Source organism: Magnusiomyces paraingens (assembly GCF_902498895.1).
Source record: "Magnusiomyces paraingens strain CBS 517.90 genome assembly, contig: contig1, whole genome shotgun sequence".
In the NCBI taxonomy this organism is placed as follows: domain Eukaryota; kingdom Fungi; phylum Ascomycota; class Dipodascomycetes; order Dipodascales; family Dipodascaceae; genus Magnusiomyces; species Magnusiomyces paraingens.
This window is the reverse complement of record NW_022474067.1, coordinates 3,188,154-3,201,222: the sequence shown is the minus strand read 5'-3', so window position 1 is coordinate 3,201,222 and position 13,069 is coordinate 3,188,154. Positions and strand designations below refer to the sequence as shown.

General features: G+C 35.5%; 3 protein-coding genes across 3 annotated transcripts; 1 reads left to right on the top strand and 2 right to left on the bottom strand.

The window, feature by feature from the left end:
• Nucleotides 1–2,351: 2,351 nt before the first annotated feature.
• On the bottom strand, nucleotides 2,352–3,187 carry SAPINGB_P000948 (40S ribosomal protein eS10; the record flags this gene model as incomplete). The annotated part of the gene is made up of 2 exons (XM_031995671.1): nucleotides 2,352–2,704; nucleotides 3,136–3,187. The coding sequence occupies 2 exons, from the start codon at nucleotides 3,185–3,187 to the stop codon at nucleotides 2,352–2,354; spliced, it is 405 nt and encodes a 134-aa protein (XP_031851562.1).
• A 3,250-nt stretch (nucleotides 3,188–6,437) lies between these two features.
• Nucleotides 6,438–7,937, top strand: SAPINGB_P000947 (uncharacterized protein; the record flags this gene model as incomplete). Its single annotated transcript, XM_031995670.1, has 1 exon — nucleotides 6,438–7,937. One exon carries the CDS (start codon nucleotides 6,438–6,440, stop codon nucleotides 7,935–7,937), a length of 1,500 nt encoding a protein of 499 aa, XP_031851561.1.
• Nucleotides 7,938–11,303: 3,366 nt separating this feature from the next.
• SAPINGB_P000946 (uncharacterized protein) lies at nucleotides 11,304–12,848 on the bottom strand (the record flags this gene model as incomplete). The annotated part of the gene is made up of 1 exon (XM_031995669.1): nucleotides 11,304–12,848. One exon carries the CDS (start codon nucleotides 12,846–12,848, stop codon nucleotides 11,304–11,306), a length of 1,545 nt encoding a protein of 514 aa, XP_031851560.1.
• Between the last annotated feature and the right edge of the window lie 221 nt (nucleotides 12,849–13,069).

Sequence of the window (13,069 nt, the reverse complement as noted above, 5' to 3'; positions counted from 1 at the left end):
ATTTCATATTAAAGTCGTCGTTGCTAAAGATTTCTATTTCCTTTTTTCTTTTTTTATTTTAAGAAAAAAATGCCAAATAGTATAATACGTATGAAAAAACCCCATAGGGGCCAATCACATTCTTTGCCCCCACCCACTCAAGCCTTTCCAAACGTGATCATGGCCCCTGGCGGTGCGAGGAATCAGAAGAAGAAGTATGTAGCAGGGAACAAACTAACTGTAAAGCAATATAGTTGAAAGCAGGTGCACTTGCAAGAAACAGTCGCAATAAAAGCAACAGGCAACATTTGTTACACATTCACACATTGAGATTTGCCAAAAAAAAAAAAAAAAAAAATTAAAAATTGTTGCCTGGAACTCTTAGATTTCATGATCTCATGATCCATAATTGACACCAGAGCCAGTCATCTGTGATAAATTAAGAGGAAAAGAATAATACAGTCAACAAATGCAATAAATGCGTTCCTGCTTATATTTAAGATTCTTCCAAACCAAGAATACTAGAATTAAGACAGAGAAATCTAATAATTAATAAATTTGAACTATTACCATTGAATACTATTCGAATTATCTTGTCAAATTGAATAAATCTAGGAAACTCGAGAAACCCCAATCTATTGTATCCAAATGGTAGTTAGTTATGCTTATCTAGCGAGCGATTAACTATCACAAACAATTCCCCAAAAAATGAGCTAGATAATTACAATTTACATCTGATCATATATGAACTCTATTTTATAATTACTAATATACTATAACCATAAGCAAAGCTAGATTATAGGCATGGAAAATCTACATCGAGAAGTATTTCTTTTCTCACTGTTAATGAAAAAAAAAAGTTCATTATATGGTTTAGGTAGTATTATAACAATGCCATAGTACAAGTATCAGTTGGTGCATCTTGTGCGTCTTTATCGCACGCTAACATAAATTCTGCATGATGCCAGGAAAGCTTAAAAACTGAAGAAACAAAAGAATTGAATCAAACAGTGCAAATGTACAGCAGGTAACCGGTACTCGATATCCAGAAGAAATGACCTTTGGGTATTTTGGCACTGTGATGAATGTAAAGATAAACTTATGCTTGGTCGTCTAGACGCACAAATGCTCTATTGTACTTGATGTCTCTTTAAGTATTCATAATTGAGTAGATAAACTGGTTGCAAATATGATAATACTAAAAACTACGTATCATGGCACTCCAGACTTTTTTTTTTTACTAAAGGAAAAGTTTCTTCCCATAGAATATTTCCTTCTTTTTTTTTCCCAAAACAAATATTACAATAGCGCAAGAAAAATGGCAAAGAAAGAAATACAAGGTTTCAAAAAAAGCTTCGTGTTACCAAAATACGCGCGTGAAATGTATCACAAAATAAAACAATAAAGAGAAAAAAAGAAAAAAAATACATGGGCATTACTAGGTAGCTTCAAAGCCATCGATGCAAAGCTAAGTCTTTGTCTAGAAGAATATTAGAATATTGTCTCATAAAGCAATAACTATGGGGATACTAGAACATTTATTGTAGTTTTCGAAAATTGGAAGTAAAAAAAAAAATTGACTATTGCGATTAGTAGTTGGTAAAAAGATTTTTGATGTTCTTGAAAACATAAAAAAAAAAAAAACTCGGCAAAAATAATTTTGAAAAAAAAAAAAAAAAAAACTAATAATAATTCATTAGATGGTTCACATAAATAGTAACAAAGTATTTTCTTTGATACTTTAATTAATAAAATTGACAAAAAATATTTTAAGTATAAAAATTGTTCATATATTGAAACAGATCACTACCTTTTTAAATGTTAATGTGGTTGAAAGTACAAGGGGAAAAAAATAATTCCCTAGAAGGATTTCATGAATAACAACAAAATATCATCGTCAATATACATTGATATACTCTGTATTTCTAGGTCAGAAAACATGATCAATTTTTTTTTTATTTTTTAATCAAATTAGATAAAAAAGTTTGGTTTGTTTTTATTCAAGGTTTAGATTAGAAAAAAGTTGTGCCAAATTGTTTCTATTTTCTTTATTTTTTTTGCTTACAATTAAAGATTACGATGGACTAAAGCCGTATGATACATATACATATCCTCAATAACTTTCATAAAATTAACAAACTCTTCAAACCTCCTCCACAAATCAGACTTTTTTAAAAAAATTTTTTTTTCAAAATTTGCAATTTGGTTCTTTTTTAGTCCAATCTATAATTAAAACCAACATTAATATCTTCTCTTAATTCCCAAAAAAAAAAGTCAATCACTTTAAATTTTTTTGATTTTTTTTGTTTCAATTTTATTTATATTTTTTGTCAAAACAACATGAAGAAAAAGCTAAAGATTAGGGAAATTCCTTAGTTGAACTGGGGAGTGACCTCAGCACCGGGAACCTCCTTGGGCTCTCGTCGCTTGTAGTCCTCGTTCTGTCTGGAGCGTCTGTCCTCACGGGTAGGGCGGCCACCAGCAGCAGAGCGGGAAGGCTTCTTGTGCGTGTCAGGAACAACCTCCTCGGGGATGTTGAGCCAGTTTCTGAGGTACACGACACCCTCGTCAGTGAGAGTGTAGTAGTAGTATTGCCATGAGAATCGGGTCTTGGCGTAGCCCTTGGAGGTGAGGGACTGAAGAGCCTTGATAACGAAAAGGTTCTTGGTGTCAATCTCTTCGTGCTTGGCCTGGTTGAAGTCCTTCTTAGCAACAACAACACCAGCTATAAAATTGTAATGTTAGAAATAGTTTTATAAAAAAATACCAATCAAAGAAGTATACGTGTTTGTGTTTGTGTATGAATATAATGTCCAAGCTCTTGTTAATCAACAATCGGGTATATTTAAGTTGAAAATTTCATCAACATTTCAACCAAAGAAAACTCTCCACATTTAAAATGGTATTATTCTAATCTTTATCACATCAAATTTAGTAAATAACATAGTCAGGTATTTGCTTAGTATGGTTTAACATAAAAACAAATGTCCAATCCATTGAATATTTGCAAACAACAAATCCTTAAACACAAAATTGTCTTTTTTCTCATCTTTTTTCATTGACATTTCTATTGACTATATCATGACAACATCACAAACATCGGCGTATATATTCCAAGAGTTGGCGGCAGTAGCGACGGCAATGATTAATATTTACCCTTGAACAAGTGAGTGTGGATCTTTCTGCGGTCTTCAGTGGGAATCAACATGTTGACAATAGGTTGTGTGTACTACTATGACGGCTCGTGTCCTGAGATTAGAAGTCGATGGGGCGCACAGGTTAGAAGGGGCCTTTTCAAAAAAGAGGAATCTTTTTTTCCTAAAAAATTTTTTTGGCAGAAAATCCGCACTCCCCCCTCTCCAAGCGGTGTGTGTATGTGCGTGCCACTACAGTGAGATTATGTAATCACATTAATGTAATGTAACGTAGCTTTCTTTATGTGCCTATCCATATGCGCTCCTGCGAGTCCTCTCATTCCTCCTACAGATACACTTTTTTCCTCCATTAATGCTTGTAACATAGTTGTAACAAGTAAAATTTTTTTGTACTTATTTTCTTGCTTATAAATCAATTAGACAGACTCAACTCAAAAGTTTGTTTGCGTGAATATTATATCCTGAAATGTACATCATAGAATTAGGGCTAAACCCTATTAACCTGATTTTTTTTTCGAATTTGCCTTTTTGTTTTAAAAAAAACCTTTTGTAACAAATTTCGGATCCGGGCCCCCGACATGTCGGTACTTTCAAAATTCATATACCCCTTTTTACTATGGTGATTTGTTATGCTACTTGCAGCAATTGCTACTTGTAGTGATGACAACAAGTAGCATACTTTTCCCTTCACTTTTACAATATTTTCCAATGAAATCAATGAAAAATATAATAATTGTAAACTTGGGGTCTTTTATTAAAAAAAAAAAGAATATGCGTCGTCTAAAATAAGCCAGGACTACCCCCTATCCCTTCTAATTCTTGAATCGTTTTAGAGTTATTACTATACGTTTGATAAGTTTCTATGAATGAGAACATTTACGAGATGTAATTCGTAATACCGGTTTTAAACGCATATAGACATTTTTTAAGGGGCCAGGTTTTTATCAAGACTTGCTTGATCCCATTTAAAAATATAATTTTTTTTTTTCGTAATGATATGATCACTTTTTTGAAAATTTTCATAAAAATTTTCATTATTTGTCAGCCAAAATTTAAAAGAATTTTAAAAATGTAGAACAGCTTAAAAATGTAGAAACAGACTAGTCAAAGCTTAAGCGATGAGATTTCTCTTACATTCTTCCGACATTTGCTTTTATCCGTGTTTTCTTTTTTGCAAATCAGCCAGATAATTTTTCGCAAGACACGTCCTAAATAATGTTTTGAGCCAGTTTTTTTTTTTTTTTTTTTTCTTTCTTTTTTTTTGATCTACCAGGCATAACACTCTTATAATCTCAGGTATAATAACCTTTATTTATATATATATATATCAAATAAGAACGAAGGATACAACAAATACACCAGCAAAATGCAACTTTCCGATACTGGGAATGTAATCCTTCTTTTTTTTTTTTTTTGAACTTCTCCTGCTTCTTCTTCTTCTTCTTTTCAGCTTTGAATTAAAGATGACATAAGCTTATATTCTTTCAAGTTTGATGCATTCAAATTAAAATTATCTAAATGGTTGAATGCGTCCAAGTACAGAATCCTATTCACAAAAAAACAATAAATAATTGAGATCACCTCCGACAATTTTCAAATACCAAAAGAACTTGCAAAAAAAAAAAAATTTCTATGATTAAAATAGTCTAATAGAAAAAACTTAAGTTATGAAAAACTAAAAGAACAACCACAAGTTTTTGTTCACATGTTTGGTTTTTTATTTTTATTTTTTGATTTTTTTGATTTTCGCAAAAAATGTACAAATTAGGAAATTTCTGGAAATCTGAAACAAAAAGGATGAGGCATACACGATAAATATAATTTCTGTTTCTGAGGCTCAACAGTACAAACAGTAGTTCCAAAAAAAGAAAGTGACCATGGACATTTTTTTTAAAGCCGTATAAAGGAAGCTTAAAATATTATGTAGACTAGTGGAATTCCAGTTTTTTTGGAAGTTTTGTTTCCCTTCTTCCTGCCGAGGAGTAGCGCACCTTGACTATCGTACATCGCTATAAGTTGATATTATAGATGCGACTTGTCACTCTGTTGAACAACACAGACCATCAGCATCTTTCCTAATATCCTGAGGTCTTCTCATCACTACCTGAACCCTAACCTCTCGGAATAAAGTGGTAAGGGTTTTAGGAATAGGTTTAGGCATCAATGAAATTTACCTTTGAAGAACCAATCTTTATTTCTTTCTCCTACGTGTTCGATTACAATCTACTTGACATCTTGCATCTCATATCATATATGATGAGTGACAACGCAGAAGACACAGATTCATTGGCATAACGATGCCATTAGGTCTCGTTGAAATTCTTATCCTTCCTTCAACGTATTCGTTCAGCTCATACAGTCACTTCCATTCTAGCCGAGATCCGCTTTCACTATAATCTTTATTTATATCTATAGCTCCGGTGTATTTATTTTGTTTCGTTAGCCTCCGAATTTACCAACACATTCTTATTACTTTCTCTTTCATCCAATGATACCAAAAGACCAAAAAAAAAAAAAAAAATAGGCCCAAAAAAAAAGTCCATAACTAGAGCAGGAAAATAGAAGATACAAAAAATAAAATGAAAAAAATGAAACGACATTGAGAAGGGTTTAAGAAAAATAATGAAGAGATGAGTAAATAATTGATCTTTTTTTTGTTAAGTGATCAGAAATTAGTTTGAGTAATTTTATTCCGGACTTTTAATTCATCCTTGTTCAGAATCTTTAGAATATTATTTTTATTTAATTTTTTTTATCCCATATTCTTTTGTTTTCATTCTTATTCTCTAGTTTAATATTTGTCCCTTTTTAGATTCCTATTTGTCCAATTTTTCTTTTTTTTTCTGAATGAGATCCGGCACTTATATACCATATGATAATATCCGATAAATTCTGAAATTTCTGAAATTTCTGAAATTTCTTTTATTAAGAAGATCTTATGACCCCAAACTTTTATTTTTCTTTTTTCAGGCCCAATTTTTTTTTATTTTTCTCAGACAACATTTGATACTCGGTCGACTTTACTTTCGTTGCTCAGCATACACCACCTAAAAAAGAAAAACTAAATATTCTACCAAGTTTTATTTAACCACCCCCTAAAAAAAACTAAAATATAAAAGAATAAGGATTAATTATTTTCTTTGGATACAAATTTTTTTTTTCTTTTTTTTCCTTATTCTTTTTAAAAAAATATATATATATAAATAAATATACAATCATTGTCCTAGTTGAGGTTTTTTTTTTTTTACTTTGTCTCTTTTTTCTCCCCCTATTTTACCCTGCGTCGTTGTCTTCACTAGTACAATGAAGTCATTATGTCTAGTAGGTCGAAAACGAATCGCCCTAGTGGATCAATCAATCCCCCAAATCCAATATGATGACGAGGTTCTATTAAAAGTAGCCTTCTGCGGCATTTGCAGCAGTGACGTGCTGGAATACACATCGGGACCCATTTTTTGCAGCCAGCCAGGCGAACAGCACCCTTTGACTGGGGTCCGGTTACCTTCATGCTTGGGTCACGAGTATTCTGGTACCGTTGTTCGCATGGGCGCCAATGTGATCAACGTGAAGCTAGGCGACCATGTGTGTGTCGACGTGGCATATGGCTGTAATGAACAAGGTGCCGAACCACTCTGTCACGCGTGCACTCTCAACTATAACAATGCATGTGCCCGGATCGCGCTGCGCGGACTTGGCGCCCCTGGTGGAGGGTTTTGCCAGTATGTTGTTCTACCCAGCCGCTGCCTACACATTCTCCCCGACTCTATTCCGCTAGACGTGGGCGCGCTGGTCGAGCCCCTTTCCATTGCATGGCACGCGGTGCGTGTCTCTGGATTTCTAAAAGGTCAAACAGCGCTTATTGTGGGCGCAGGACCTATTGGGCTTGCCCTCATTTTAGCTCTTCAAGCGCATGCAGCCGGCCAAATTATAGTAAGTGAGCCCGGACCTATTCGGCGGCAACATGCACGTAACCTCGGAGCCACCCATGTTCTTGACCCCACAAAATTTAGCTCGACAATAGATTTGGTTGCTGCAATTAGTCATTTGACACCACCATTTTACGAGGGCGTTGATGTGTCGTTTGACTGTGGTGGCGAACAAGATACTATGGACGCCGTGCTCAAAACTCTGCGGCTTGGCGGCACTGCTGTTAATCTAGCCATTTGGCAAAATCCCAAGGCTCAAATCTCGCCCATTGACTTGACTTCGCGTGAACGCAAGTTTATGGGATCGATGGGGTTTTGCGGTGAAGATATGGATCAGGTAATTGAGGCCTTGAATAGAGGTATAATACCCATGGAGCGCGTGCAACAGCTAATTTCTTCTACAGTTACCCTAGATAACGCTATTGAGTATGGATTTAATGCACTGATACGACACAGAGACCGGATAGTCAAGATTCTGGTATCACCGGCTACATGTGAGGCCCAAACGGAAGAAGAAAGCTACGAACAATCAGGAGAAGAGTATCGAGATGATACCAGAAGAAGGAATGAGAGTAGGGGCAGTGGAAGTGGAAGTGGTAGTAGTAAAAGCAGTAGCAGTAGCAAAAGCAGTAGCAGTAGCAAAAGCAGTAGCAAAAGCAAGCGGCATGGCGATTCTAGGAGCAGAGTTCACAGCTCACAGAGACGCAGCAGTCAGCAGCGGCAACAACAGCGGCAACAATATTATGATCAATCTGGAACAGCAGAAATGTTTGATACTGAAATGAATGAGTCAGACACAAGAAACTTTGCAATGTATTCACATGAGGGTAGTATAGGGAACTGTACCGACGATCCATCAGATCATACTCTGGTTTGAATAGGAATGTTATGGTGATATTATAATGCCTTTTAAATATTTATAGAGTAGATGTTTTTTTAGGTATTTTTTTATTTGATTTTCAATCATGACAAGTTTATCATTCTTTATTTAATTTTCAAGGAAAACTGAACATGAATTAATGATGACAATGATGAATATATGAAGATTCAACTCAAATTGTGGAACAGTTTATTTTTTTTCCCCCCTTTTTTTTTCTTTCTTTTCCAAATCTCGGTATAAATTTTCTTACTGCTTGACAAATTTTCGGCTTTGAAAGTTTACCCAAGGTTTGGGGAAAGTTTTACCGGTCAAAGTTTGGAGTCTCAGCCTGGCGAGATGGATTCGTTTTTTCTTTTTTCTTTTTTTCCTGACTTTCTTTTCAATGAGAAGAAGAAAAAAAAAACCAGATTCAAACCTTTTTTATCAATTAAACTTTGAAGGATAGAGTGAGACAGGGTCCAGAATGTAAAAAGAAGAAGAAGAGCGAAAGGGAAGATTTATAAAAAAGGAAAGAGCTCAAAAGTCCTGGCCATCATTTCCAACAACTAGGTTTACAACATTCATCTAATCTGTGAAAAACTTTGGTGAAGAAATCCTTCCAGATATCAATATGATCGTGCCAGCTTGGGGTTATTTGGAGAGAAAAAAAAAACTACAAAAAGGATGCCCTGAAAACCCGGCTAAATGTTATTTTGTGCTTGGCAGGCTGTTTGGAAAGACCTCTTTCACAAGAAAAAAAATCCAGGCTTGGATAAAAACTAATCCTTGAACTCATTCCGAAGTTTATAGAGATTTAGAAAATGAAAATTAATACGAAAATGAAAATTCAATAAGAAAGAAGGAAGGAAGGAAAAAAGAAAAAAAAAAAAAAGGGCGGTAGCCAAAAATAGGGGGAACGGAAATAACAACTAAAAAAAAGATTAATTTTTTGGCGTTGGCAAGGACCTTTGAGCTGTTCCTCAGAATAATATATAAATTTTTTTTCGAAATAAAATAATAATAAAAAAAAGGATGATATGAAGAATAAAATAACCAAGAAAAGTAAGAGGAAAACCTTTTTTTTTCAAGGAATGACTTTGTCACTATTGGTCTATTAGGACTTGTTACCTTTGGGCTTCTCATGTACTATGTTTTTTTTTCTTAAAACAAAAAAAAATATAGGCTCCTGCTTAAACGTATCAGTGTGACCAATAGAAAATAGAAAAATGAAAGAAATTTAAACGAGACCTGGGCTCCTTTTCAATACTCTTTTTTTTACGATATTTCAAAAATATGTAAAAAAAACAAGAAAGTGTGAGAGAGAGATGGTTTGGTTATTTCACAGTCATCAACAAAATTTATTTCCAATATGGTGAACACTAGTAAACAAATTATAGTAGTGTTATTATTAAAAACTAACCAAGGTGGGCCTAAAGTTTTTTCTGAAACTTGGAACTGTTTAGACTCTGGATACATTAACTATTTTTTTTAGCCCCTTATAAGAATAGGAGAATTTAAGAAATATGGACCAACGTTTCAGAAACAATTATATGATTTTGAAATCTTTACTTAATTCTTTTTTTGGGGAGGTTTTTCATAACTTCAAAAGCTTAGGAAATAGATAATGGACGCTCTTAATTCATACTAGTTGTGTATATGTATCAGTATGAAGTTTTAGAAACTCGGTGAGTTTTTAAGACTTGGTTACATGTTTTTATATAAGAACGAAAGTGGTTTTTGAAAAAAAAAAAAAAAGTTTTCTGTTTTTATTTTCATATAAATGGTAAATTAAAGCATCTAGAATACACATCCCGTAAAAGATGTTTGTCTTAAAACGTCACAAGATAGAGACTACTTGGAAACCTAATTTTATATACTGGCCAATGGGGATAATATTTTATTTCCTTTTAATATTATACAAGTTAAAACCATGGTTGGTGATTAGAATTTGAAATGACTTCTTTGTTTTTTTATTACAATAAATTTATTGACTCGGAAAGAAGGATAATATCATAATGGAGTCCGGATGTTTAGAAAACCTTTTTTTAAAATGATCACCAGAGTGATTATATTTTATAGAATGATGTTCAGAGGATATAGTACACTATTACTCAGTTTTTCACCGGTTATTGCTGATTTGGAATATGTTTTCAGAAATTCGTCATTGAAAAGGATAGCCACTGCTGTAAATGTGGAAAGCCGGAAACACTTAGGCACATTTTAGTTGGGGATCCTTTGATAGAATAGAATAGAAAAAAAAGGATTGAAACAGATGTATATCCAAAGATAGAAATTTCAATGCTTTTAAAAAGTCTAATTGGTTTCCAGGGTGTAGTAGGCTCATATATCTGTTTGTATGGTTTAAGTAATGAAAAATCAATGTGTTAATGAAGATAAGTGAAAACAATTTGCGTAGGTTTTGGTCATTGACCTCCTCCTGTTCCTAGTCAGCTGGCATCAGGACTTATTTTCCGGATGTTGGAGAATTAAACGTTAAAGCCGAATGAAAAGTTTATTGAGAAAAATGGCTCTTTAAATAGTAGGAGAATAAACGGATATTGTTTAAGCTGATATTAAATTTCTGTAACTCTTGAATAACAATAACACAATTTCTTTTCTTTTGTTAATCCCATCTCTTAGCTAAAATGATTTAAAAAAAAAAAAATTTGTGGGGTTCATAGAAGAAATTTTTTTTTTCTTTGAACCCCCTTTTAAAGATTTAGAATTAGTTCTGTGGGGAAAGTGTGACGATGCTGAAATAGAATGTGGGCTAGAAACTATACTAAAGCTTGCGATTTCAACGGCTTTTTTTTTTTTTTTTTTCTTCCAATCATTCAATACAAATGCATTAATTTCTTAAAATATGTCTTTTGATGAAATTTTTTTTTCAAACTCTCACCAAATAATAATAATACTAAAAGTATAAAATCATTAGAAAATCAATCGTGCGCTTCAGAATAAAGATCCTTTAAAAACAACAACATCCCAATGATTGCCCATATAAAAGAAAATTTTCTACATCTACTGGTCGGATTCTTGTCATCAATCACAAATTCAATTAATATTACTACATATTCTCTCGTTCCTTGCAACTGATCTGCGTGCCGAGACATCTCGTAGACCCGTCGTACCATATACCGTATCCATTCCAGGATACCTAAGACGTCTCTACCCAAAGCTCAACCGGTCATCTCACACCAGAAGCCATGCAGGAAGTACCCGGGTCCGAGTATTTTGTATTACGAAACCTTGGGTATTCGTGACCCAAGTTGTTAAAATATTTTATGGCACAGCCTTAAATATGATCAAGGCTTTAATTTCCATTATAAACCTTACATGCAACCATGCTTTTTTGTTTTTTATTTTTACTCCATTCTATATCGTCTATCGTGCATTTCCAAAACCTGGAATCACAGACCCACTCTTCTTCTTCTTCTTTGCGTAAATCTCTCCATCATCAATCTGCAGCCCATCCTTGATGCTACTCGCACTCAAGTCCTCGGGAACCCCTCCACCCATAATACCTCCTGCACCTGCACCAATTGTACCTGGCGGCAACCCAATAACGCCGGGCATTCCAACTGCGCCAGGAACCGGGTTGCCGGCTGCTGCTGCTGCTGCTGCTGCCTCTGGTGTCGTATGGTACCAGTCTACATATCCAATCTTGTCTCCAGGTCTGGCACGCGCCCAGATTCGCGTGGTCTTGTCGTTTGCACCAGACACAAGCATGTGGCCCAGTGGGTGATAGTCCAAACTCCACACCGCCATTTCGTGTGCGCGCACAATCTGACCTGCAGGCATCAGTCCGCTCTCCTTTTCCACGGGATCATCAATCAGGAAATGGCAAATCGATCCCAGCTGCGTGCCAGTGGTAATGAGGTTCGCGTGTTCCGGGTGCCACGTCAAGGAGCACACGTCCGAGTTGTGACCACGAAGAACAACAACGTCCTTGAGTGTTCGTAAATCAAGTACTCGCACAGTTTGGTCCTTTGATCCACTAGCAAGAAGTGATTGTCCGCCGGTCCGCTGGAATCGTGTTCTTGTTACTGTGTTTTTAAACCCGTGGTACGTCGCCACCACGGCTCGAGCACCACTCACTCGTGGGTCCCATAGCTTGACCAGGTTATCTTTGGACCCACTAGCAATCAGTCCCAGAGTTGGGTGCCAGTCCGCGCAGTTGACGTCCCATCCATGTCCAGTCAAAGTGCGCTCTTCTGAAGAGTCGTTAAAATTCCAAATCTTGAGTGTTGAGTCGTCAGATGCTGTTACAAACTTTGCGTCATTTGGAGAAAATGCAATATCTCGCACAACCTCATTATGTGCTTGTAAAATGTTCAAGTTGTTGAAATTGGGCTGCCAGAACTTGACGGTACCTTCACGATCGCCCGATAGCAGCCAGTCATCAGAATGGGAGTGGGTCATGGCACAAATAGCATTATCGTGGGCCTGCATGATAGACTCAAAGTTAAACGTCATACCATTCCATAAAGTAAACTCTCCTGATCGCGACCCTGTCACGATCCGGCGGCCCTCGGGTGTCCACCTAACCACGAGAATCGGGACCCGAAGCTTGTTGATGCTTGTATGCACAAACTTGGAAGCAAATGATGACACTGCGTGTCCTCCATAAGCTTGAGGTGGTAATAGGTCTACAATGTAACTTGGCTCTGCCTGGACACGGTAGACACTTGCTCTGGAGGCAGACGAAGACCCTGACTTGTTGAGACCAAGTTTGCGTTCAAGCATCCACCGAGAGATTGAGTTTCCATGGTCAATTGTGCGTCGATGAGTGGGTTTCCTTAGGCCATCTTCTTCACCACCTGCACCGCCTGCTGTCTGTGGTTGATACTGTTGATATGGCTGGTATTGTGGTTGTTGTTGTTGCTGCTGCTGCTGCTGCTGCTGCTGTTGCTGCTGTAGTTGTTGCATGTCTGTTTAGTATGAATTCAAGAGGTTTGGCTGAAAAATAAAAAATAAAAAAAAAAAAAATCCCCAAAAGAGTAAAGAAAATATACTCACGTAATATAATATATGATTGCTTAATAGCTTGCACAATAAATGTTACATTATAACTAGCTAGACTATTGTAATTTATGACATTACTTTATAAAATTAAAAAAAAAACTTTACATAATTTAATTACAATCATT